The following is a 26,498-nucleotide window of genomic DNA, read 5'->3' as shown; positions in this document are numbered from 1 at the left end:
CTTAACCCAAATAGTGAATTGATAACCTGATGATATTAATTGAGTGGTAATTGGAGCAGGTGGGGTGTGGTTGGAGGAGGTGGGGCATTGGGAGCGTGGCTTTGGGGTATGTGTTTGTATTTAGCAAGTGGAGATTTCTCTCTGCTTCCTGATCATCATGTGAGTTGCTTCTCTCTGCCACACTCTTCCGCCATAATGTTCAGTTTCACCTTGAGCCTTGAGGAATGGAGTCTTCAGTCTATGGATTGAGACCTCTGAAACTGTGAGCCCCCATATAAACTTTTCCTCCTCTACAATTGTTCTGGTTGGGTCTTTTAGTCACAGCAGTGAAAAAGTTGACTAAAGCAGGGTCCTTCTAAATGAGAATGGCTATGTATGATGCCATTGTGTCAATGAATTCACTAGATTTTTTACCTATTGCAAATGACATCTTGTCTTTGACATTCAGTTAAACTCAGAAACAAGTGATTTATCAACTCTCTATGGTTATGGAGTTGAGGGTGCATATATAAATGAATCACAGGGGAAACTCTACATATTCACTTAATTTCATTGTTCTTTTGCCCCTACAACCTGTTTGCAGGGAAGACCAGAAAGACTTAAGGTTTTATTGGTTTTTGTTTTCCTCAGTGTTTCTGTCAATTTGCAGGTAGTGAAGTCTTAAGCTAGATGCTGGATACAGAAAAGGGTTTGAGCTATTTTCCTGATGTTGGTATTTCTTTGTTTGATGCTAGACTCTTCCTTAAAACTTGTTTTTTGGGTCTGTGGTGTGATATCATGGTTACATATTTTGGTTTTCATCCATGATTCCTGGCTCATATCTTCCTCCCCAAGGTTTATACTCTCCGCCTACCTTTCTGGCTTAGAGATGGCCATGAAGAAATTCTCTGACCTGCTTGTTTGGTGGCAGATCATAATACCACCATTTCAGAAGGGATCCTGCTCAACCCTGGAGGGATGACAGCTACACAGAGTGGCCAAGAAGGGTCTAAATGGACAGTCCTTGCTGGCTTCCTCACCAGTCTATTAGCATTATATTTGAACTGAAGTTTCCATAAACCCCTGAAGGACAAGCTTCAGAGAGCTTCTAGGTAATAGCATGAGGAGGTTCCAGAGGGGTGGTATGCCTGGAGAGCACAGTGTGCTCTATAGTGGGTCTAGAGTTTCTGTGACCCACAAGACTTGCCCAAGAATTTCCCTGGGGAAGAAAAATCCTACTATCTATGGCCTGCCTTGGGGAAGGGGTTAGGAACCATATAGCTCTTTATCATTCCTCCTTTGTAATATCTTCTATAATAAACTGGTAAACAGAAGTGAGTGTTTCCTGAATCCTGTGAGCTCCTTGAGCAAATTAACTGAATTTGAGGAGGAAGTTGTGGGAAACCTGATTTACAGGTGCTTGGTGAGGAACAGGTGAAAGAACCTGGGCTTGCAGTTGTCACATGAAGTCGAATGGAGGTTGGGGCAGTCTTGGGGATAGAGCGCTCAATCTTTGGGATCTGACACTTTCTCCAGGTAGACAGTGTAAGAACTGAATTGGATTAGAGGATACCCAGCTGGTGTCTGCTGCTGCAGAATGGCTTGAGGTCACTGAAGTCTTCAGGGCTGAGTGTAATGTGAGAACAAAGGGGAAATGGTTTTGTTTTTTTTTTTTTTGCAACACAACTGGCCTGTCACTTGTTCAGTAAGATTTATTGAGGAAATAGGTAGAGAGGCCACTAGCATGAATGACTGTGCAGATGATGCATTATAGGAACTTGCAGGAGCTTGTTTTGGCTCACCAGGTCCACAGACATCAGTGGGGATTGGGCATGTGAATCCTACAAGGAGTTTATATTCAAAGTTCTTTTCTTTTCCTCATTTTAAACTTGGAAATATATGTCACCAGTGTTCAGGCATTGTCTGATAAAATGTGTCAGCCTACATTCTTTGCTAGCTGTAGGAAGAAAACCTATACAGAAGGGAGAAACTTCTTAACACAGCAGACTGCTTAGTGGAAGCAGTCTCGGACTTAGGGTAAAAAGTTCTGGGTTTTAATCCTAGATATGCATTTCTAATAGTGTGACTTTGATCAATAATCTCCCCAATCTGGGCCTAAATTCTTCATCTGTAAGAAGAAGGAATTTAATTTGATAAGTCATTTTTTAACAGGTTCTGCAGAATTGTAGGACCATGAAGAGGTGTCTTCGGAAGGGGGTACACCATTGGTTCAAACATCAGGTGACAAGCATATTTTCAAAATTTTAAACACCATTGTGTGCTCACTTGATTTACAGAATATGCTGATTTTCTTTAACACATCAGCAATGGTTTATATGTTGATTTATGTTGCAAGATGAGCTATTTTTTCTAGTAGTTCTTGAAATAAACTGTCTCTGTTTATTTCAGTTTATTTGGAAAGTCTCCTGAGACTGCAAGGTGAGTAGCAAAGTTCATCCCTATTTACAAGTTCCTCCTTATTTGTAAGTGCACATCAGAACGTTTTCAATCTTCTGTAACCAGAAACATGACAGAGAGATACAGTGGAAGCTGGTGTGATCTAGAACACAACATCTTCTTTCCCCCTGATATGAAATTTACATGTTCAATAAAATGACATCTAATTGAGCTCACTTTGTAATAAATGTAAGTTTCCACTTTAAAAAGAAATGCTATGCTAATATATCCATTAGAGTTCGGTGTAAAACCTCATTTGAATAAAATGTTTTACTGCTAAAAATGTTTGAGGCATTGCGATCTATGTTTCTAAGACTCTTTCTGGTTCTAGAAGTTTCCCAAGAATAAACTGTACCCCAAACTTCCCCACTGTGCTTTGGTGAACATTTGTCACTACGAGATCCTCTGTCCCATCTGTAATAAGAACGGCATTCATATGTTGCTCTGAGATCTCTGGAAGTGAGGCAGCTGCAGGAGTTAGGTGGGGACACTAGGGATCAATGTTTTTAGGTTTGAGACACTTGTATGTTTGATTTTTCTGAACTAGGTGATACCACAATTATGGTATTGACACAGCTGGTTTGTTAACGAATGGATTGGCTTTGTGCTGACTGTAGACCCAGCTAATATAGCCTCTCTTATCGATGGAGATATGTTTCATGACTCCAGCGGATGTCTGAAAAGCACATAGTACTGAACCCCATAATATGTTATTTCTCTATATACCTATGATAAAGTTTAATTTGTAAATTAGGCAGAGTAAGAGATTAACAACAATAATGCAATAGAACAGTTATAACAATATACTTGTAATAAAATTGCCAGCATCACTATTCTTCCACTTTGAATTCATTATTAAGTAACATAATATTACCTGACTATAAGCATTGCAATCCCACCTGAGTCTACCTGACTAATGGGCTGGTGGTGTATATATAGCAGGGCTGTGCTGGATAAAGGGATGATTCACATCCCGAGCAGACCGAGAGGAACAGTGTGGGATTCCATCATGATACTCAGAATGGCATGTAGTTTAAAACTTATGAATAATTTACTTCTGGAATTTTCCATTTAATATTTTATGACCATGATTGACCATGGATAACAAAAATTGCAGAAAGCAAACCTGTGGAAAAAGAGGGGACTTCTGCAAAACTGCAAGTCCCCCCACAAGTTGGTGTGCAAATCTTGGAAGGCCCAAGTCCAAGTGTACCCTTTGGTTCTGGGGGAGCTCCTACTCTGACAATCACCAGGCTCAGCTGTCCTGCTGCCTGCGCCCTGAATGACTGCTGCCTTACTAACACACACATGCAAGGAACCACAAAGGAAATCTAGTGGGTTCTGCAGTGCAGTTCCAGTTCTCCTTACAGTGTTAACCTATGTCCACTGCAGCTGAGGAAATGGCTGTGGGATGACCTTTCGTTTAATCCTGCCATGTTTTCATTTCAAAAATATTGTAATTGCAGGAAATTCTTGGCGTATGTTTATACGTTTGCTCAAAGTGCAGGACCAAGAGTTTATCAATTAATTTTTATAAACAGTTTTGCTTTCCCCTGATATCCTTTGCAAATTGCTGGCTGCTATTCCTGGGCTAATGGGACTGACTATGAGAGGCTGCATTCTGTCCACTCCTGACTGGGCACTTTGTCCAGTGTCTTTCATTGCTTGGCTGTGACTACTGTTCTTTTTGCAACTAATATCTGAATATTGTGCTGGAAGAGTCACTTCCTGGCTATGTCCAAATGGAACAAGATGTCTCGATTGTTTCCTCTACAGCACTTCTCCCATGATCCAAAACACCCCCCTTCCATTTCCTCCTCAGAGTCAGTGCTATAGCAGTTACTGATTAGTTATTTCATACCCAATGTCACAGGGTTAACTAAGCATGGAGTAGATGCTTAATATGGACTTGTCAACATTGTAGCATCTGTCTGTCTCCTTTGTCCAATGTATTCCTTTACCTTATCACATTTAACATGTAGCCCAATAAAAATAACCCTACAGTTCTCAGCTTTTGTTCTCCAGCTTATCACTTAGTGTTGGTGAAATGGCTGACTCTGCAGTTATTCCCTAAACCTCACTGGCTAGAACTGATTCAAGTGCATGCTCCTAGCTTAGTAGGAGACTAGCATTATTGACTTCAAAGGATCGTAAGTCATTCCATCAGAATGGGTCCGTTGCATGTAGACCTAATCGGGTTCTATCTTTGAGTCTTTGAAGAGAGTACTGGCCATGGGTTACATAACCAAGAGTGATACGTGTAACCTAAGTGAGTATTTTACTGGTTGAAAATCAGGGTTGTGATTGCATAATAAACTTCATTGTAGGCAATGAACTTTGGCTTTGAGAATCTATTGATTTGTGCATAAAAAGGGTTTAGAGTTTTCAGAATTTACTTAAATGGGAGAATTACACTTACATTGGTTCAGGGTGGATTAACATCTTTTCTGAAATTCCCTTATGGAGTGTGTGTGTGTGTGTGTGTGTATTACTATTTTTTGGTCTGCTGGGATGGTTGGAGTGTTTGCTTTGGCTATATGAGGATTTAATCATTTTTAGTCCAACTGCATCCCTAGCACAGGTCAGTCAATTAGGGTGGCGAGGACACCTACTGATTAGTCCTCAGCATGCTAGCTATGCCTCATCTTGGTTCACTCCTGGCCCCGTGGCTGTTTCCCCTTCCTGTTAGTCTCCAGTCCCATGACTGATGTGTTCATTTCTTTTTCAAACATTTCTCCCTATTTAACAGTATCAGAAGGTGGAGGCCCTAGTGTTAAAGTTGGTAGGGTCCATGCAAAACCTGTGGAGGTGTCAAGTTTGTATATTTGCCTGTCAATAAGTTCTTCTGGAACTGTCCGCTTCCTGTGTTTCCACATGTATTTTATTTAATTTCAATTAATCAATGTGGCACTGTGTCTTCTTCCAATGTAATTGATTTCCGTCTGCTGAAAACTTCCCACTTCACAGTATCATTCCTAGTTCAGAAATGATCGTCTCCCTAAATACAATGCTCTTATTTTTAAACTTTTTCTCCCATACATTTTTCTTTAAAAAGTGATATCTCTTAGTGTTTGTCTCTTCTAGAATAACATAGCATTATAACTTTGCCCAAATTAATTAAAGAATGTGTATTGAGTTTCTCCAGGCCAGTTGACATTGTGTTTCCTGACCAGCCCTTAACATATAGGCTTTCAACTTGTCATGCATAAAGTCCTTTTCTCACATCAAGCCACTGGAAATTAATGTCTTCTCTAAAATGTGTTGGGGTGCCTTGATGGATGGAGTGGTCACATTGAAATGAGCTTGATGTCCCAAGTGGTCATTTTATCTCTTTACTTTCTTGACTGTATAATCCAGAGAGAACACATTTTCCTGGGCCTCATAGTTTCTTGCAGATTTTTTTCTTTTATATTACACACATGCAACTTACTTATTGGAAAAAAAATTAGAAAACACAGTTGCACTAAGAGAGAAATAAATTAAAGCCACTCTACATTCCATTATCTAGAGATGAATACTATCAGATTTTGAAATACCTATGTGTGTGTGTATATATATATTTTTTTACATGCAAGCTGTTTGCACATAAAAGGATTATATATATTATTTTGTATTTTCTTGTTAATCCTTTTGGATATGTGGCCACAAAAGGTCTAGTTCTGATGCTGCTGGATGATGCTAATAACTGGAGAGACACATTGACTGGGGAAAAAAGAGCTTATTGCTTATTGGTAACGATTTGGCAAGTTGGAAGATGGAGAATCCTGTCCTGAAAAAAAAAGTCATCTTGCTTAGGGGTCACAGGAGCAAGGCTTATATAGGTGTTTGGGGAAGTAGCTTTTGAGTCTCTGGTGGGGGCAGGGGTCGTAAATTGTGGTCCTCTGCTTTTCTGACGTACATGTGACTGTTATCTGAAGATCACTTCATGTTCTGGGTTCTGTAACTCTAAAGAAAAGTTACTGATTAGAATATACCCCTCTCCCTTTTTTCTCCAGGAATATTTAACCTTGAAGTTTAAGATACATAATGAGAAGAGAACAAAAACAACATTTGCTGGGGAACAATATTAACCCATTAGGTGGCTTCTCTCAGAGGCGTCATCTACAGAAAAGCTAGTGGAAGGCTGATAACTTGCTGTTTGGCTGTGTGACCTCCAAAATTAATGGTTTTTAGTTAAGTAACAGCAAATGAAGCCGGAAGGTTTCTTTAGGTTTCCCCTCTGTTACAGATATCCTGTTTTTATCACATAATCACATCCTAAATTCCCTTCTCTCTCTCTCTGTGTAAAATATCCTCATCCTCATTTTTAAAAGGTGCACATTGTTTCAACATTAACTTATTAGAGCTTATTTTAACTGAGGTTTTGCTCCTCAGAGGGTCCCTGTGGGCACTGTCCGCATGGCAAGTTTGTCAGAAATGGAGACTCTGACCCCCAGCGGCACTGGTTTTGACTGCAGTGGAACCCCCTCCTCAGGTGGCTCCTGTCACAATGACGTGGGAGAAGGGCTGGTTGAAGGCAGTCGACCCTGTTGTGCATTTTAGGTCGTTTCTAGTGTTTTCACTATAAACAACACTGTGAGGAACATTTAGAGGACATCCTTAAGGAGGTCTCTGTGTACTGCTACTGCCACTGCTGTTGTGACAACACAAACACAGCAAGCTCTGGTGACCGCTCTTTTATAGCTTCCTACTGCTCTCAGGTTCCAGGGAAAGAATTCATGAGAGGCGAGAGTTTCTCTCTACATCAGAATATCTACTAATATCTTCTTATTGGGTGTGTTTGCTGGTCCCTTAGGTCTCTTGCCTCTTCTCCATCCAGCTTTTAGGAATTCTTTCATATGCATGTGTTGGGAATGGGTGGGGGAAGAGAGGCATCTGGCAATGTGTAGTTCAATGCTATTAATTACAGAAAAGCTGCATGGTATTCGGAATGATACTCATTATTCTAACTGCATTTACAAACTAAACTCGTTTCCCCTCCTCTCCATGAAAGGCTGAAGCTCAAATCATTGATTTTTAAAAACAACCTAATGAATTTCACTGTAGGCAATTTCCCCTCATTTTCTCTTTGAGCCTCTCTGTGGCAGATCAAGTTCATCCTTCTTTATTTTACAGTATCTAGTCAACAAATATTTATTGTTCACCAGCTGCCTTGAATCTCTTTTGGAACAAAGCAAGGTAGAAATAAATATAGAGCCCCACATTTTTTACTGTGCCATTTCTTGTGTCTTATATGCTGTGCTTCAGATGTGTTTTTCAATTCTCCTATTATTCTAGGAAGAGGTATCATAAGTTCCACTTTCTAGTAAAGTAACTGAGGCTGGAGAGACTGGTGATTGCCATGGGAAAGGGGTCAGTAAGTATTTGGGGCCAGCATTTAAACCCTGGTCTGGCTCAAAAACCCATTCCCCACCCCCAGTCCCGCCCCTGAAGTTGCCAGGCCAAGCTAATCAAGGCTTAACAAAACCCTTTGGAAGATGAAGTGGTGAACCATTCGGAAACTTCCAGATTGAACTGAACTTAGCTTCCTGACATCAGCAGTTATCCTGTACCTCAGTCCTGGTTCTAGAAATGGAATTCCACAGCTTTCATGCCAGACTGGTGTGACCCACTTGACTGGGTAGCAACGCCCTGAGGAATCTGAAAATCCCCTCCACCCCATGCACTTGGTGGCCTGACCTGGTAGCACTGCCAGCCTTTCTCCTTTACTGTTTCCACCTCTGTAATATGGGGAGAATGATCCCTAATGCCTAAGAGTGTTGTAGTGATTTTAAAGATGATGCTTGTAAAGTGCCTAAGCACTCTAGAAATTGCTGCTTGAGGCAGAGCTGGGCATGGGCTCTGCTGGGTAGAGAAATACAGAAGCGACTAGGAGAAAAAGAGATGATTTATGGGGTTTCCTCCATTGCATATTATATCCCTTCCCAGGATTGCCAGGGGTGTCAGAAGAGACTTCACTTTGAGTGTTTGGGAGTTATGCTCTGGGATGCTGGAGGTTGTGTGACAATGGGTGAGATTAATTTCCTACCAATCTCTCCAGGGGAAAAGGCCCGTTTAACTGCACCTTCTTCCAGAGCCGTCTGTGACCCTGAAGCTTGCTGAATTCTGTTTCCTTCCTTCTCTTCTGCCTGACTCTCCTTTCTCCACCAAGACCTTTCATGGAGGTACCCCAGGTTTGGACCTCAGCCCACCCTCTCTTTTCACCCCACATGCTTCCATTCATTCTGTGGGTTTGCTGCCACCTGTGCACCAGCAATTCCTGGAGATCTCTTTTGAAACTCCAGAGTCACTCCCTGCTTGCCTGACCCCTGGACAGCTCCACCCAAGTGTCCCTTAGATAGCCCAATCCTGGGCATACCCAAACTAAATACACTTTGCCCTAACCTGGCCTTTGAGCTGGCCTGGGAATTCCTTTCTGACCTCATCTTTTCTGCCCTCCTGGAGCAAGCGATCTCCAACTACAGAGAGTTTAATTGACCCCCAGCTGGGGGAGGCGTTTGAGCGGAGGCCACGCCTCCCAGGGCTTCTTCTAGCGGTTGGCAGCGGGGAGGTTCCTAGGAGACAGGAGCCTTTGGATGATTATCAGGCTGATCTCCGCTTCAGGATGGCCTTGCCAGACCTTCTTCCTACACAGTGATCTAGAGCACTTTCTCTTTTCACTGGGGTCAGGTCCTTGCGTTGTGGTCCCATCGCCCTTCCTGCTTCCCCAGCTCCCTCCCCTACTTTATCTGCAGGCTCCACACAGTGGGAAATCCTGGTCCATTTAATCCCATCCATTGGTGTTTACTTGTAACTCTGGGGCTTTGCGCTTCCCTTTGCCTAGAATGTTCATCTCATCATGGCTCAGCTTGTAGTTCAGGCTTCCACTGAAATGCTGTAACCCGAGAGAGAGCCCTGCCCTGGCCATTCTGTCTAAAGTAGCCTTTCCCTAATATTACAGATATTCCTACACATTGATTAGGAGCTTGCACACTTACTATCTCTTTGATGCAGGCTTCTCTGATTGCTCCATTGGAATGAAGTCTTTCTCCTGTGAACACACATCCTGTGTTCATTTCCAACAGCTACCAATCTGATCTATTTTAAAGTTATTTGAATATATATCTTTCATTGTTGGTCAGAATACATTTGGTTGTAAGTGATAAAGATTCAACACGGTTCATTTCAGTGAAAACCCCAACTTTGTGAGTCACAAAACAGAAAAAAACAAAACAAAACCCCAAACCCACCTTGGGGCAGCCTAGCTTTAGCCATAGTTGGATTCAGTGGGTCAAATTTTGTCCTTATACTTGTCCTCTGTTTCTGTTTCTCTCTCTTCCAATATTTTGGCTCTACTTTGACTTGTGTGGGCCTCACTCTCAGGGAAACCTTGTCTGTGTGGTGGTGTCTGTTACTTTGTCCTTAAAAGAAAAAGAACAGTCTTGTCTTCTGTTATTCCAATATAAAGTCCTGTGACAGAGTCTTATTGGCCTGGATTGGATCATGAGTTTATCCCTGAACCAATCTCCATGGCTGGAGGACTGCTGATGCACTGAGTGGCCAGGTTTAGATCAGGAGGCTACCTCAGGAGCCGAAGGCTAGAACCAGCTTCACTCACACCTCATCAATTGAGAAAGATTGAGTGTGCACTGTCCAGAGTTGTTTATTAATGTTAGTGTGCCTGAATGCAAAGGGATCTCTTTTAGGGGAGTTGAAGCCAATGAGCATGACTAGAAAATAAAAGAATAAGGATTTATTACTGGCAGTGAGTTCAGAGAGCAGCAGAGTTATCTGCAAAGTGATGCTCTCCCTTGGAACAAAGGACGCATGGGGATTTTATTCTGGCAGCCTGTACATATTCACTTTAGGGTCAGGCACATTCTTGAGCATCTCAGGGTCATAGTTCCAAGAAGTTCAGGGTCATAGTCCAAGAAGAAAAGATGGCGGATACATTCCTGGGCATACTCAGCTCAAGGTCATAGAACCACATGGTAAAAGGTTAAAATGGCTTCTAGACATGCTCAGTTCAATATTATAATGAGCCAGTTTTTTTTTTTTTCTAGGAACCTAAAAGAAAATCTTAAGAATGGCATCAGGATCTTGAAAATCATGACTGGTTCTTCATGTCTTCAAAAACAAAAGAGAAGATACTTTGAAGGTGCATTAATGTAGGAAATTGCCTCAAAATGTGCCTGTCTTACTGGCAGCTAACATCTGTAGCATTGTAATGAACTGGGTGAAAGGGTAGTGAGACAGCATAGGTGCTAGTGGAATGAATTCTCTTTTCTTTCACTTCTTTCTTGTCAATCTTGCCCCTTCTGAAATGGTCTGCCTTTTTTGTTGTTAACTACTTAAATCCATCACTGCTATTAATTTTATGTATCTGAGTGAGTTCCATCACAAACTGGGCTATTGCCCTTGCTTCTTGGCAAAGTCATCCCAGATTTTAAAGGGAAATGTAATAGTTTAAAGAACAATGGGGGACATTGTACTGTGAAACTGGGGGAACAAAAAAATCATCTGTTGGGCATTTTTGAAAAGGAAGGGAGACATGCAGAAGAATTTTCAGCAGAGCCTTTGCTAGTGCCATATGCCTGGTTGTTTTCTGGCTCTGTCATAGGCTCAGGGAATGTGGGGGCACGTAACACTCTGGTTCATCAACTCTAAGGAAAAGGGTCAATGTAGGCACTGAGTCTTGTGGGTCCATTTGGAGAATTGCTGGTGGCCTTGTCCAGTTGTCCCTTGAGCATTGCACAGGGCTGCACGCAAGCAAAATCCAGGGTGGCATGAGGTATTCTCACTTGAGGTTTCCCATTCCAGTAGATCCTCGCTGTGATGTGTAGACCTAACAGCTTGGAACTATTTGGATGGAATCAGATGCTAGCCATGAAAGTAGAGAGTGTAAAAGACATGGGTTTTTGAGTCAGGTGGGATTAGGTTCATATCTTAGTATAGTCACTTAATAGCTGTGTGACTCTAGACATGTTAGCAAAGCCCTTAGAGCCTCAGTGAGTTAATCTGTAAAAGTCAATTAAAGAAAAAAAAAACTACTGCACATGTGGTTATGAAAGGTCATTAGGGGTAATGTATAAATGTTGGCTTTCTTCCTTCTTTGATAAGTACTAGTAATCTTACCAATATTGATTCTTATATTTTAAATCCTTAATGCTTTCCAATATTTAGGAGTTCTCTACCTAGTAGATTTTAATTGCTTGGGTCGTAACTTTTATAATCATCTCACAACCAACATGGTAAGAATGATCAATGGATAATAAAGCTAGGAGTTGGGTGAGATTTTGTTGAAGAGTAGAATGTTTGCATGGCCCGGAATTGTCTTGCAAGGCAGAAAATAAAACAGTAGGGATATTGAGGAAAAAATCTTGACAATACTTTGATCAGGTGATTAAAATGAAAATCATTTATGAGGGACAAATGGACATTGTGTGCCTCCAGATATGAGACCCTGAGAAAGAAACAGCATTATCTATGCAGAGTTCTGGCTGAGGATAGAAAACCCAAATCTAATCACAAGGATGTACCAGACACACTCAAAATGGGAATCTCACACACACACACACACACACACACACACACACATACACACACACACCCCTGCCCCCAATACACACATATATGTAAATGTTAATATCATAAAAGACAAAGAAATACTGTTGGAAATGTTACAGATGAAACAGGGCATTAAGGGGCCTGCCTGGGGATGAATGCAGTACCTGACCCCAGACTTGATCCTGTCTGGGGGGGAAATGCTATGAAGGATAGTACCAGGTCACCTGGCAAAGCTGGGATGGGGACAGTAAGTTAGGTAAAAGTACTGTATTGGGGCTTGGGCTGTAGCTCAGTGGTAGAGCGCTTGCCTTGCACGTATGGAACACTGGGTTCCATTCTCAGCACCACATAAAAATAAATAAATCAAATAAAGACATTGTGTCCATCTTCAACTAAGCATTTTTTAAAAAAACTTACTGTATTGTTATAAATTTATGTAATCGACAGTTGCACCGTGGTTATCTCTTTTCTTAGGAATATAGCCTTAGGTATTTAGGGGTAAAATGCCACATGTATGTAACTTACCCTAAAATGGTTCAGAAAAAAAAAGGAATATATAAATATATATTCAGGAAGAAAGGAAGAGTAGGGGAGAGGCGTGATGAGGGGAAGAGGTGAGGCAGAAGCAGATGGGGTAAAATGTTCATAGTAGGTGAATCTGGGTAAAGTCTATATGGTTATTCCTCATACTCTTTTTAGTTTTGCAACTTTTTGTAAGTTTGAAATTATTTCCCCAAAGTTAAAATACAATATTATGCTCCTAGGGACCTGGATTACCAGGAGTTTTGGGGTGATGGTGATGAACAGGTGTGTGTTAAGGAAATTTCCTGGGGATTCATACCCTTCTGTCTTGCCTGATTGAAAGGAGGTACTGTACCCTGGCAGGCAATCAATCACATTTGACATTTAAATTCCTAGTTAAGATTCAGTGGTGCTCAAACCAAGAATCATAATTCTGTATAGTCTTGAATGAAACTATGACTAAGGACTAAAAAGAGGGAGTAAGGACATTTTAGGCCACACACCTAGTTGTGTAAGACATATTAGCTTTCTTTTTGACACAAGGGATTGAACCACTGAACCACATCTTCAGCCCTTTTTATTTTTTATTTTGAGATAGGGTTTTGCTAAATTGCTTAGGGCCTTGCTAAATTGCTGAGGCTGACCTTGAACTTTAGATCTTCTTGCCTCAGCCTTCCAAGCCACTGGGATTACAGCCATGGGCCACCACACCCTACTGTATCAGTTTAATGAATTCTCTAAAAATCAATTTAAACCTTATTCCAACCTCCCATCCCAATAGGTTGGTAGGAAGTGCAAAGAGTCATTTCTGGACATCTCACTTCCCAAGTATCATAGAAGTCTAGTAACCACAGCAGCAAAAGTGGGCAGAGGGAGGGAAGAGCCCAGTACATTGTTTGCTGGTCCACTGGGCACCATGGAGCTGAATGGTCAGCCTCTTTCCTCGTTGGTGGCTTTGTTCTTCTTTCTCATATTTGAGTACACAGGGAATCGTGGGCCACCTTTTCATCTCCCATGTATGATGCAAAATTAGATTTTAAAAAAATTTAAAATATTTCCACCCAGATTAGGAGAATTAGGTGAATTTCCACTTTCTTATCTGGTCTTTGGCAGCTGTTTTCTTACCAACCAGTGGTTGTCACATTTAGAAATCCTAGAACAGTCATAAGGTTGAGTTATCCATCTTGGGGTCAGCACAAAATATTGATAAGTGTTTTGGTTTCTAGAATGAAGGTCTCAGGATTATTTAGTTTAATAGTGTTCAGATATATTTTTTCCCCTTTAAGGATAATACTTTAAAACTGGTGGCATATTAAAAGAAGAATCTACAAATCATGATATTGAACTAATGTTAAGGAAATAAATGATTTCAAAATGACTTTAACCCACCAAAATGTCTGTCAAGATTTTTTGATTCCCATTATTCTAGCTATAATATTGATAGATATCTATGGGCAGGATCAATGTAAAAATCGATGTAAACTTAATCCCCAGCCTCTGATCCAAGAGGCCAACAGTGAACTCACAAATCAGTTTTGGGGACTTTCTGAATTCTCTCAATCCCCAAAGGATGAGGTAGATGAAATCTCTCCACAGAGAAAACCACAGAAAGGCTGCCCTCCATGGACTGACCACTGTGCTCACCAAACAAAGAATTGGGGTCAATCATATTTGAAGGAAAATTGGACTCATGTTTCATGGGCTCCTTCTCTGGACTGGATGTTTTTACGTGTGTATTGTCTCACAATACTCATAGGGTCCTGAAAAGAAGAGATAATCTAGTCGTTTTGCAGGTGGAAAATCTGGGGTCTAAAAAGGTTGAATAACTTTTCCAAGGTCATACGGCTAGTGAGTTGACTAATTTGTTCATTTGCTCTGGTAGGAGTTGATTCAGCTACTGCTCTTCCCAGAGTTGCTTCGTTTCCTAGGCTTAACCCTTATTTTCACGGACTTCCTGCCTTGGGTGGGGACTCGATACCTAAGCCCTCAACACTGAAGTCTCCTCTGTCCAGAGGACACTCATCAGTCGCTGGGAAACAGGAAAGTCTCCAGCCCTCTGGAGACTGGTTTGGCCTAAACCTCAGAGCCTCATAACACCTCTTGGGAAGTTGCCCCATCCTCCAGTTGAGATGGGATGAATTTCTGACCTCCTGTCCATAGCTGGGTGAAAGAAAGGATATGCCTTGGGTTTCTGTTACGAGTTGATCTAGTGACCCTTGACAGATTTGTGTAACTGGAGTTGTTGGGAAGGGAGGGTGCATAGCAAATGGACCCATCGCTGCTTGGAGGCAGGAGGAGATGATGGGTGATAGGTGGCCTCTGTGGACAATGTTCCCTTTCTCTGGATTAACTGGGTCCACCTGGGCTGCTGGATTAGTATCATGGGGTAGAGAGGTGATGATGTTTGCTTGAGAAATTTCCCTGGGAGAAGACGAGGAGAACAAATGAAATCTTTCCTTAAAAGAAGTGTTTTTGTTTTGTTTAAAATTTAAAATTTCAGTCCAGGGTAGTGAGAAAACCATGAGAACTTAAGTCTGGATTTGGGTCCGAAGGTTATCTTCCCATTCCCAGTGTACCACAGAGGATCTGAAAGGTTTAGGAACTTGCTCAGGGTCCCCCAGCTGGAAGGAGGCACAGCCCAAGGTTAACCCACTTGCTCTGACTCCAAGTCCTTCCAACAACAGAGGCTTGCATGACCCCTGAGCACAGGGTGTGTGTGTGTCCTGTGCCTTTAGGGAACTTGTCCAGTCATGCCATGAATGAAGTGCTGGTGGAGGAACAAGGATTAGGAAGAAGAGGGGGGTCTCAGTGGTGCTCCTCACTAGCCTTGGGCCGCTCTCTTTCCCTGTTCAGGATACGGGCAAGCAAGAGACACCATCTCTGGGGTCTGGGGAGTTGGGAAACACACACCGTATGAAATGCTTCAAATACAGGACTGTAAAAATGCCTTTTTCCATTTGATAACCCTTTGCTGACTTTCTACCATGTACAGCCATCCACTGGAGTCCAAACCATGACATGAGATGGGGCGGGGGGAATTACTAAGGACCCCCATCTGCCCTGTGCCGAGCACACCAAGGACATTTCCTCTCAGTCCTCATACATGTTGCAAGTCAGTTCTTTGTTTCCAGTTCATAGGTGAGAGGACTGAGGCCAAGAGAGTTGGTGACTTGGGTCCACAGTCCTGGAAGGAGCTGAGCCTTTTAAAGGATTCTTTGAGGGTTTGGTACTCTTAAGTAAAAAATAGGTGGGGTGCATAAAACAATCATAGAAGGCTGTAAGCTTGTCCAAAACTTCAAGAAACTGGCTGCTATGGCCTGTTGGATTTCCTGGATCTTCCACGTGTGAGCCAGTCCCCAAATTGAGACACTTCCATTGCCTTGGTTATTATTATTTTTTTTAACATGATGGTTCCTCAGGGACCCCAAAGTCTTGAATTCCCTTGGCTGGCACAGATTTTGCTGGGCACGCATACAGCTTGTTAACTGAGAATTCTCCAGGGGCATGCCCTTTCCCTTGTCCCTCTGCACTTTGACTGTCCCCAGGTTATGCAATGTGCAGGGGCCCTGCTCTCATGGGCAAGGGTGGAAGCACATGGAAAATGTATTGGTGAATGAGTCATTATCAGGCATTCTTGTTTTGAAGATTCAGGTTAATAGTCAGGGACCAATATTACTATCAGATCCAATATAGACTGTTTCATCTCACAGCTTTGAATGTCTATGATGTGTTTGATCTCGACTTAATTATGGGAAGCAGATTTTATTAGTCTCACTATATAGAGAGTACATAGACTCTAAGATGTTAGCTAACTTGCCCATGTTCCCCCGGCAGATAGGAGGCAGAGCCCAAATTCAGATCTAGTTACCCTGAGTCCAAGTCAGTGTCCTTCAGAGAGCAGAGACTTGCCTGGGCTCTGGGCCTTGTGAGGCCTCAAGAGGCCTCACATTGAGGCCCTGCTCCATTCATCTGCTGCTGGGAAACTCCACAGAATGGCTTGGTGTTTTTGAATTTGTGTCTCTGGCTTGCTGGAGGAGCAGGTATAGGGGATAGGTAGCATGTAGCCTGCTGTACCCATGTCCTGGGCAGCAGGACAGTTCCTTTGAGGGAGGGTCTCTGCTTATCTCTTTTGGATGCTTTGTCAGGTTGTAATGAGGATGTTTGGTTTTGCTCCCAAAGACATAATGTGGCCATGCAAATTTAGAGAGCAGAAAGAAGAGAGCCCTTGCTGGTTTCTGATGGGCTGGGAGCAGCCTCCTCTGCCAGGGCTCTTGTCATCTGAGGCCTATGCTAGGTTTGAGCAATGGAGGTGACCGTGAACTTGAGTGGCATTGTTTTCCTGCTACCCAAGGGATGTCCACCACATCTTCCATTTCAAGATTGCTTAAAATTAGTAACAACAATAGTAGTAATAATAATCAGAATAAACATTATAATAGTACGTACTCATTGAATGATTATAAAGTGCTAGGCACCATTTTAAGCATGTTACAAATGTCAACTGAGTTTAATTTTCACAATACTTTAAAATAGGTATGATCTCGACTTAATTATTATCTACCCATTTTATAGATGAAGATACGAAGGCACAAAGAAGTCACATAATTTGCCCATGGTCACACAGTAAATGATGGAGCTGTGTGGAGTTGGTTTCTGACACATCATTGCAGCCCAAGATGGTCTTCCTAGGGTCCTCACTCTCTTCCAGGTGTGGGTTCAGCTCTGGAACAGAGGGACCAAACACTGGCAACTCATGCAGTTTGGAGCAACACCCTGAAAGTTGCTGTTCCTCTTTCCCATTTTGTTCCCTTCTTTGCTTCTAAGATTTCAGAGAAATCTTATATTTGCTTTTTCATCACCCTCAACCTTTTCTGATGTCTTGCATAGGCACAGAGTAGCTGGTCATCCAACTTTAGACTGAGGCTTACTTGTGAGCCCCTTGAGGTCCAGAACTGTGCCTGAGAATGGCAGCAGCCACTCAAAGTCTGGTGCATGAAGAATGATGGACACATGTCTATGGGTTGGAAGTACAGATGGGTGGACAGGTGGGCTGATGAATTTCAGCCCTGCTTCCCAGGGATCAGCCTCAGAACAGTCTCTCCTGAAGGAGCAAAGGGCTGGCGGCTGGCAGGAAGAGGATAAGACCCAGCAGGCAGTTTTAAGGAGGAGACTGGATCGGAAGTAGAAATGATGGCACCACATATTGACTTGCAGTTCACGGAACATTTTTATGCACCTTGTTGTATTTAATCCTTATGATAACACATTTGAGGTAGAGTAGATGCAGCAGGCTCCATTTTACCAATGAGGACACAGGCCAGGAGAAGTGACTTGCCCACGGATCTCCTTACTTTGTTTCTAGTAGTCCTCCCACTACCCCAGGGGGGCTGGCCAGACTCAGAGCAAGGCTGGAGAGTCAGGTGAGTCTGAGTGGGCCACAGGAAACTGGGCTGGACCACAGAGGGAACTGCTTCTTGGGGAAGAAATACAGGTCCCTGGTAAGTTGGGTGCCAGTAAGCCCTTGCACTCCTGCACTGGGGGTAGGGGGACGGGAGTATGGATGTCCAGGGCTTCGCCACCAGATTGCTGGCTTGGCTGCCCCTCTCTTGAGCTTCCACCCGGGGACACCTGATAGATAGAGGGACTGCAGGGGCTGCCCCTATTCTCAACTCCAAAGAGGATGTCCATGTTAAGCTTTTAGAAAACATCATCAGACAAGCTGCTTTTATTTTATACCCACTTCAGTGAAACCTTCTGGGGGACAACTGTCTGTTAAAGTTCATATGCTCAGTCAGGTCCTGGAGGAATAATTCCTTGTGTGCACCTTACCTTAGACGAAGCGGTAGAACACATCGGCACTAGTTGGGTGATTCTTGTGAAATGCCTTTCGATTTCTTCCCCTAATCCTTTTTCCTGTGTCATCACTCTGAGACAGAAATGATGACACAGACTGTGATGACACAAACCTTTTGGAAGCCTCACTCCCACTGGGACGTTTGGGTCAGGTGCCTTCTGGAAGGGATGACAAACCTTTTGGAAACCAAAACTTTTCCCTACTTCTGATCTTGGCACCACAGTCCACCTTGTACAAAGTTGCTTCAGTGTCTTCTCCAAAACTCAAAGATGGCATGTCCCTTTTCTTTGTAATTATGCAGTGTGTCCTTATTTTCCTCATGAGGAATTTCTCACCATAGTCTACCATGCCCTTCAAATATCTAAACTAGCCTTGGCCACCCCTGGGCAGGCATACGTGACTCTGGGTACAGCACAGCATGTGCTACCTCATTACCAAGCTTGCCACCTGTTGTCCTGTTTCTGTGCGGGTGTCCTGTCTTCCTGTTCTGTGTATCAAGGTCCATCACAAATGTGCCATTTTTTTTTTTAATTTTTCTTTTACTTGGAGGTGGACATAATAACCTTTATTTTATTTTTATGTGGTGCAAAGGATCAAACCCAGAGCCTCATGTGTGCTAAGTGAGCGTTTTACCACTGAGCCACAATCCCAGCCCCACAAACGGCACGTTTGTTCTTTGTGACGCTTTCCAAACCTTTGGCTTTCTTGCAGTCAGAATAAATATCCTTTTTAGTTCCACTTCCATGGAATTTCAGCTGGTTTCAAATGCAATATTTAAAATAATGCATTTTATTGATTTGCTTGTGTCTAACTCCCAGGCTCTTCTCAGAGACAGAAGTAGGGGCCTATTTAGCTGGGTCCAAGTGCCCAGCACAGAACTGTGGCTCCCTCCACCTAATGAATGTTCCATGACTAAATGACACTGAAGCCAGAGGCCAGCAGGGATGTCCCCTGTAGCTACATTCTTTTGCTTCCTTCTTATGACCAAATAAACCTCCAGGAATGCAGAGATATGATAATACTTTAATAAATGAAAGTACATATATGTGATCTTTTATTTAGGCCTGCAGGCCCCTGGTTTCTACTTGTATTACTATCGAGAGAGTTCATGGCTTTCTTAGCACTTCTTTTCTTCCAGTAAAACTTAGATTCCATTGATCAAATACTTCTTTTATGCTAGTCACTGAAAAATAGGTCCTCTCATGCATTTTCCAAGAGACACATATTGTTAAAATATAAAACTTTGTTGTTTTAAATGAAAATAACAATACCCAGGTGATGGGTATTGCTCATTTAAAGATGAGGAAGTCAGGTCTAGGGAAGATAAGTAATTTGGCCGAGGTCACAGAGGGGCTACATGATTGCTCAGGGCTGCTGAAAAGGTGGTCCTCACTGCCTCAGTCTCACTGGGAAGTTGGAGTCAGATACAAATTCTTGGGCCCATACCAGCTTCCCAGAACCAGAAACTCTGGGTGGGATGTGGTGCCAGGGAGAACGAGGCCCAGGAATATGCATTATAAGAAGCTCTCCAGGTGGTTCTGCTGCACACGAGAGCTGAGGAATCTTGAGGGTAGTGCAGCCACATTTAGTCTGAGATCTATGCCAACACCCAGGCTGTACTCAGTCTCCTCCACTGCGTCTGCTGCTGTCTGGTGAGGACAGGGAAGGAGGTTGGACAGGACCTCTATGGCTTAGAATAAATCTTGGAGTCTCCCATCAAAGTGGCCTTGACTCCCATGAACTCATTAATGCTCTTAACAGCTTTGCAAAGTGACGTCAGTCACCCCCATCCTCGTTCATGCTCTGCGCTCTCTCCAACCTCTGGGACCTCTTGTTATCAATGTGGGCAATTTCCAAAACAGGGACTTGGGTTTCAGAGCTCTTTGGGGAATATTTGGCAATGGGTCCAGCTTCTGTGTTTCAGCTACTTTATACTGGCTGTGTTCAACAGAGTGCTAAGAAGAAAGGAATGGTGTTTTTATGAGTTTTTTTCCAGGTCAGACCTAAGAGTGTGTGTTTGGCTTTCTGGGACAGCTGTTTTCTCTTTAGGATTTCCTTGGTGGAGAGAGGCCTCGGTTGGTGCACAGAGCTGATGGCAGGGTCCTAGACCTCTGTCTGCTGCAGCCTACCTGGAGGTGGCAAGACCTGTTGAAGGGTCTCTGAGATCTTTTCTCTCCCACCTGCGCATGTGTGCACACATACATGCACACACATGCGTACACACGCGTGCACACTTACTCACATGTGTGCACACACATGCTCACTTTAGGTGGATCTCTTTAAGGTGGTATTGACTCTAATAAATATCAGAGAAAACATGAGGGTCTTCTGTTCTTTTTCATCTGCCTAGAAAGCAACATTTATTTATTGTTTTTGAAACAAGTAAGGAAAGACATTGGCCTTTGGGCTACGTTTTAAAGTTGGGGTAAAGGGAGAGGTTTTTTTTTTTTTTCCTATTCTCAGAAGATCTGAGAGGAAAGATGTGCTTTTCCACCTAACACCCCAAATTTTGTACCTTCTCATGAGTGAGCTTCCTGGATCTCTCAGTCCAAGGAAGGTCACAGTAAAAAGTCAGATATCATTGTCTTTTCTTTTTTCTTTTTTAAATACAATCCCCAGGGGTGCTCAAACACTGATCAACATCCCCATCTCTTTTTATACTTTATTTTGAGACATGGTCTCCCTAAATTTCTTAGGGCCTCACTAAGTTGCTGAGGCTGGCTTTGAACTCGTGATCCTCCTGCCTCAGCCTCCTGAGCTGCTGTGATTTCAGGTGTGCACCATCATGCTCAGTGGGCAGATATCATTGTCTTTTGTCCCTGTTTGGGTACCTAGGACTTCCAGCTCCCCTGGAATCTCACCCCCTTGTTTCTGGAGGTGTCTCTGAAGGAGTGTCACATGTAAAGAGCTACTTTTTAATTCTCTTTCAGCTGGAACAATAACACTAGTGATTCACACTCGAGTGTAATCTCAACCAGCCTCGATCCTTGGACATTGTTTCCCAGGGGCACTGTGTGACTCCTCTGTACCTGTCCTGCCTTGCTCCCTTGCCCTGGTTCCCATACTTTTTCTTAGCAGCAAGCTTCCTGTGGTATCCAGTGCACCATGCTGTTCCTTCTCCCTAGGATGATGATCTTAAGTCTGTCTACTTGGAAAATTCCTTTCCCTGTTTTAAAAGCAGACTAGCCACTGCCTCATCCAGGAAACTTTCTCTGATCTTTGTCTCTTGTCCTCAGTGTGGGCACCGCCTCTTCCGGGCTGTTCTGTGCACCTGTGTACTGTGTTGATCATGCATTGTTGCCCTTTACTATTTACATGTCATCTCCTCATGCCTGTGACCTCAGCATCCAGCTCAAAGCCTGGCATATCACTTGTGCCACAGAAATGTTTATTTGAGTTAAGCTGAATAAACATCTTTACATCAGTCCTGTGATTGAGCCAGAGCAGAAATTATTTGCTCCAACCTGTAGATGAGGAAACTGAGGCTCAGAGAGGCTGCATGGCAGCCACTGAGTCTGTCAGATAGGTGTGGAGGCAGGTCACAAGCAAGGGCCTCTGCCCCTTCTCCCGAACTCAGCTGCCTCTTGGCCTTCCCTGAACTCTTCCCTTTCCCCAGCTGCAGAAACTCGATTGTCTCTTCCAAGTCATCAGGACCCTTTAGAAATCCATCAGTTTAAGAGAGACAAGGAATCGGTGAAAAGAACAACCCATTATAAGCAGATTCTCTGTCTACCTCTGGGGTTTCATTCATTGGGAGGCATTTGCATGAAGAATGGCAGCTGTGTTCTCTGGAAGGCCCGCAAGGCTGATGGATCATAAGGCTGGTTCTGCCATGGATATCTCATAGAAAGGCTGTTTACAGAAGCAGCAAAAACGATCTTGTTTTAACGTCACCACTAAGGTGGCCCTGAAGACTGTGTTTAAATAAAGCTTCCGAGAGTCTGGATTTACAGGGTTTTTGGAAATGTGAGTTCTACTTCTGGAGATGACCTTAACTTCATCACTGGATGTTGATGCCTGTTTCATAGTTTGTTGTAAACATTACTGTCATTCTTTCTAAAGTATATCATCTCTTGCCAACCCCAACACACCTGTGATAGTCCAAATTGTCCCTCCCACCCCAAACCTATTTTCCATACAATATCCAGAATCATTTTTAAAAAACATATTTCTGGGGCTGGGGTTGTGGTTCAGTGATAGAGTGCTTGCTTAGCACATTTGAGGCCCTGGGTTCAATCCACATAAAAACAAACAAATAAAATAAAAAACAAAACAAAACAAAACAACAACAACAACAAAACCAACACACACCTCTGAATTAGCTGCATGCTTGCTTAGAGCCCTCTGAGAGTTTTCTGTCCACTGTGCTACTCAAAGTTTGGTCTGAGGGGCCAGAAAGGACAGAAAGAGATCAAGCACTTAAAAATAGTAACTGGCAGAATAATCTTATGTCTTTTAAAATTAATGGTAAAAACCCCCCGGGACTTGTATTTTGTAAATCTTTTAATTTCGATTTTCAAATAATTTGTTTTTATGGTATTTAATAAAAGTATCCATCCATGAAATATTGGGAAATAAATACTTGGAAAAGCACTGACCTGACCTGGCCCTGCCTGTCTCCCTGAATTTGTTTTTCAATCCTCTCATCTTTATCTGTGCCATAACCACACTGGCCTTCTCAAACAATGCCATGTGGAGCTCTGCGGACCATTCCCTCTGCCTGGGTGCTTTCTCCCTACCTGCCCTGCCTGTTTTTTAAAACTTTTTTTCCTCTTTTTTCCTTGCTTGTCTTCGAGTCTCAGCTCATGCACCAGTTTCTCAGAGGTCATCTTGTTCCTCCCAACTATCCAATGATATGCTCTTAGCACTGGACTGTTCTTCTTCATAGTCATTCACAAAATTGTCATCAAATGATTAATAATGTAATACATTGTGTAATTCATTGCTTGAGGCCTCTCTTCCTCTAGAATATAGGTTCCATGAGGGAAAGGGCTGAGGCTGCCTTGTGGCTTGTGTGATGTCATCCTGAGGTCTTGCACAGTGCTAGGCACAGAGGAGATGCTCAAAAGACAGTTACTAAATGATTGAATGAAGAATTCATTGGAAAAAGCACTTTGTACATTGTTTATATACTTGTATGTTATGATTTTAGAACAAGAGAGCGGTTAGACTAAGAGTAGGAAGGTCAGAGAGGAGGGGACACAAGTGATCTGTATAATGCAATTAGATCATCACTTCCTGAATAACTGGAATTTACCTAAAATATTCATAACCCCTAAGTATCCTGGCTGAGAAGGGAGATATAAAATGGAACTCTCCCTGGAGATATTAGCCATCAATTGGGCTGTTTTTACAACCTCAGGGCTGAGATCTGATTGAGAAAATCAGTCAGAACAGGCCTCAACTAAAAGGACTTCACTGTGACTGGAGTGCAGACTGTGATGAGGGAGGTAGCAAGTGACACACCTGGATGATGTCATGAGCAGCCTTTGTAGGCAATGTGAGGAGTTTGGACTTTAATAGGAAGGGGCAGGCACAAAGACTTAAGGGTAAACAGGGTGGAGGATGGAGAATAGAGAAAGGGCAAGGGGTTATGGATATTTAAATTAGATCTTTGTCATTCCTGAACCAATGGCCCCTGCATTTGTTTCTTCCCTCTGAGCCAGGCACTGGAGGAGAGTAACAGTGCTTAGTAACAAGTGCTTTCTCCCTGCCTACCTTGACTGTGATTTTTATCTCTTGCTTATCTTCAAGTTCCTAGGAGAACATTTGACCAGGCATGAGAGAATTCTGGGCAGGGCAGTTAGGAGACTGCTCCAGCAATCCAGAGGGGAAGCAATCCTGGCTGGGACAGGAACTAGGATTGACTTGGCAGTGGTAGCTGGTAAGACAGAGATAGGCCAGGTATTCCAATTGACGGGTCTTGGTGATGGATTAGATATGGAAGGTGGGAAAAAGCAGTGAAGGATGATGGATGCCCCATTGCCTGGTTTGGACAACTCAGTGGACTATGGTGTCCTTTCCTGAGTTGACACTTCTGGCTGCTCATGCTGTATTCAGAGTGGGCCAAGCCAGCTGTGTTGGTCAGCTTTCCATTACTATAACAAATACCTTACCAAGAGACAATCACCTTAAAAAGAGACAAGGTTTATTTTGCCTTTCAGTGTTAGAGGTTTCAGTGCAGTTGGTTGGCTCCTTTGCTTTGGCTATGGGACAGTGCCTGGTGGAGAAAAGTGGCTTAGGTCATGGCTGTTCTGTTCCACCTTTGCCTTCAAGGGCGTGCCTTCCCCAAACCTGAAAATCTTCCATGAGGCCCGGCCTCTTAACATTTCTATCACTTTTCCATAGGGCCTTCTTGAGGACCAAACCTTTCCCACATGGACTTTTGGGGGACACTGTAGCACCAGCTTCCAGCTTCAACTGTGCAGCTAGAAATGGGATGAGAAAAAACATAAGGGGCTTCATCCTGCACTAATAAGTCCTGATTTAGGCCTAGGTCTGGCTGAACTGTGGGCAGCCACCTGCAGGTGAGCAAAATATAGGAGCAGGTTCAGCTGTGAGAGGCAAGGGACAGAGGCCAGGGACCAGGGACAGGTTGATGGGGGATGCACTGCCACAGTTTAAAGAATTTAGCATTTGTGTGTGTGTGTATGTGTGTGTGTGTGGTGCGCACATATAGGCGTGTGTTGCTAATCTGTCATCTTTATCTGCGTCATGCTTCACTAAAGCTCTTGACTTAATCCAGCTTGACTTGTACAAATGTCGCCATCTGGCACTAGATCATGTGCCTTTTCAATCAAAAGGAGCAGAATGATTCTATTCAGAAATGCAAGCCCATGACTGGCTGCCTTTGTGGTGTGTTATAGCCAAATACGAACTTGGAATCAGCCTTTGAGGCATTTTTTTTTCTAAGTAAAAAGATTATTTGGATTAACTATGAAACAGAATTCTTGCAAGAAAAAGTCTCACAGTTTCAAGGGCTTTTCTCTGTCCCAAATCATTGAAACACACCCAAAGCTGTGAGTGTGCTTATGGAGGGTCTTTAGGCATGTTTCTTCCGGGATGAGTGGTAAGAGGATGTGACTGTGGCATTATCAGTGACCATAATCAGACATTTTATTTATAGCCTCTATGGCATTGGGCAGACGGTGCTGACATGTGGTTTTGTAGAAAGTGTATTAGGCAGGGAATTAAAACCTGCAGCAGGGTTTCTCAAAGTGTGGTCTAAGGACCACCTGCATCAGAAATGAACCAGGATTCTGATTCTATCTATCTGAGAAGGACCCAGGAAACTCCATTTTTGTTTAAGCTCCCCACAGATGACTCTGATACACACCTAATTGAAGTCTTGCTCTTCAAAGGCCATGATTTTGAGTCAGACAGGTGTCTGGCTCTAGCTCTGCCACTTAATGGATGGGTATGTGACCCAGGGTCAGTCTCAGATGTGTCATCTGTGAAATGGGGAGGGTAACAGTGTCTACACAATAGTCAGGTAGTTGCAATAAATAACATGCTCAGCACAGTGCTTGGCAGGAAGTCAGTGCCCGGTAAATGGGAGGATCTTGTCATCATTCAGCTTCTGATAGATGAGCTGAAGAAGGGTAGCTCAACTGTCATCATACAGAGATGCAGATTTGACATTCTGTTGCTCTGGTGGACCAATAGCATATGTATATTTGGTTTATGAAAGCTTAACTGTATATCCTCACTTTCACTCATTTATATAATTTAAAATCCTGCAAGTTTATATTTTACATTTAGTGCCTTTATGAAGTAGTCTGCTGCATGTGTTTATCTTGCATGCTGTTTAAGATGTGTACAGAAAGCCTGAGGGACCATACTTTACACTTAAATTGAGGGACTTTCAAAGCAACTCTGGAGCACAGGTGATGTTTGCCTTTGGAGCTAACTTTAGAACCTCGCCCCCACAGAAGGTGTGACTATACTCTACTTAAGACATGATGATTGACTTATTTTTGTTCCTTGATTTTTTTTATCTGTAAAATTGAAATAATGACATTTCATGGGCTGTTGGGTGGATACGTGAGATTGCATTTGCAAAAGGCACTTAGTTCTTAAAAAGAATGTTTTCAATTACTCCGTAGTGGAACTAAACAAAAATAGTCTCCCAAGCATGGTG

At 42.9% G+C, this 26,498-nt stretch overlaps 1 protein-coding gene across 5 annotated transcripts in view; it reads left to right on the top strand.

Annotated features, from left to right (window-relative positions):
• Positions 1-26,498, top strand: part of Pde1c (phosphodiesterase 1C) — a 503,259-nt gene that overhangs the window by 28,240 nt on the left and 448,521 nt on the right. The window contains exon 1 of one of the 5 annotated variants that reach the window (XM_071613981.1): positions 10,516-10,573. The exons of the other annotated variants lie outside the window; for them this stretch is intronic. Within the exon in view, the coding sequence (XP_071470082.1) occupies positions 10,525-10,573 (49 nt within the window). The 5' untranslated portion in view covers positions 10,516-10,524. Of the gene's footprint in view, positions 1-10,515; positions 10,574-26,498 lie in introns of those variants that run through there. 5 annotated transcript variants of the gene reach the window in all.

Source organism: Marmota flaviventris, chromosome 1 (assembly GCF_047511675.1).
Source record: "Marmota flaviventris isolate mMarFla1 chromosome 1, mMarFla1.hap1, whole genome shotgun sequence".
Lineage (NCBI taxonomy): Eukaryota > Metazoa > Chordata > Mammalia > Rodentia > Sciuridae > Marmota > Marmota flaviventris.
This window is presented reverse-complemented; position numbering and strand designations above follow the sequence as displayed.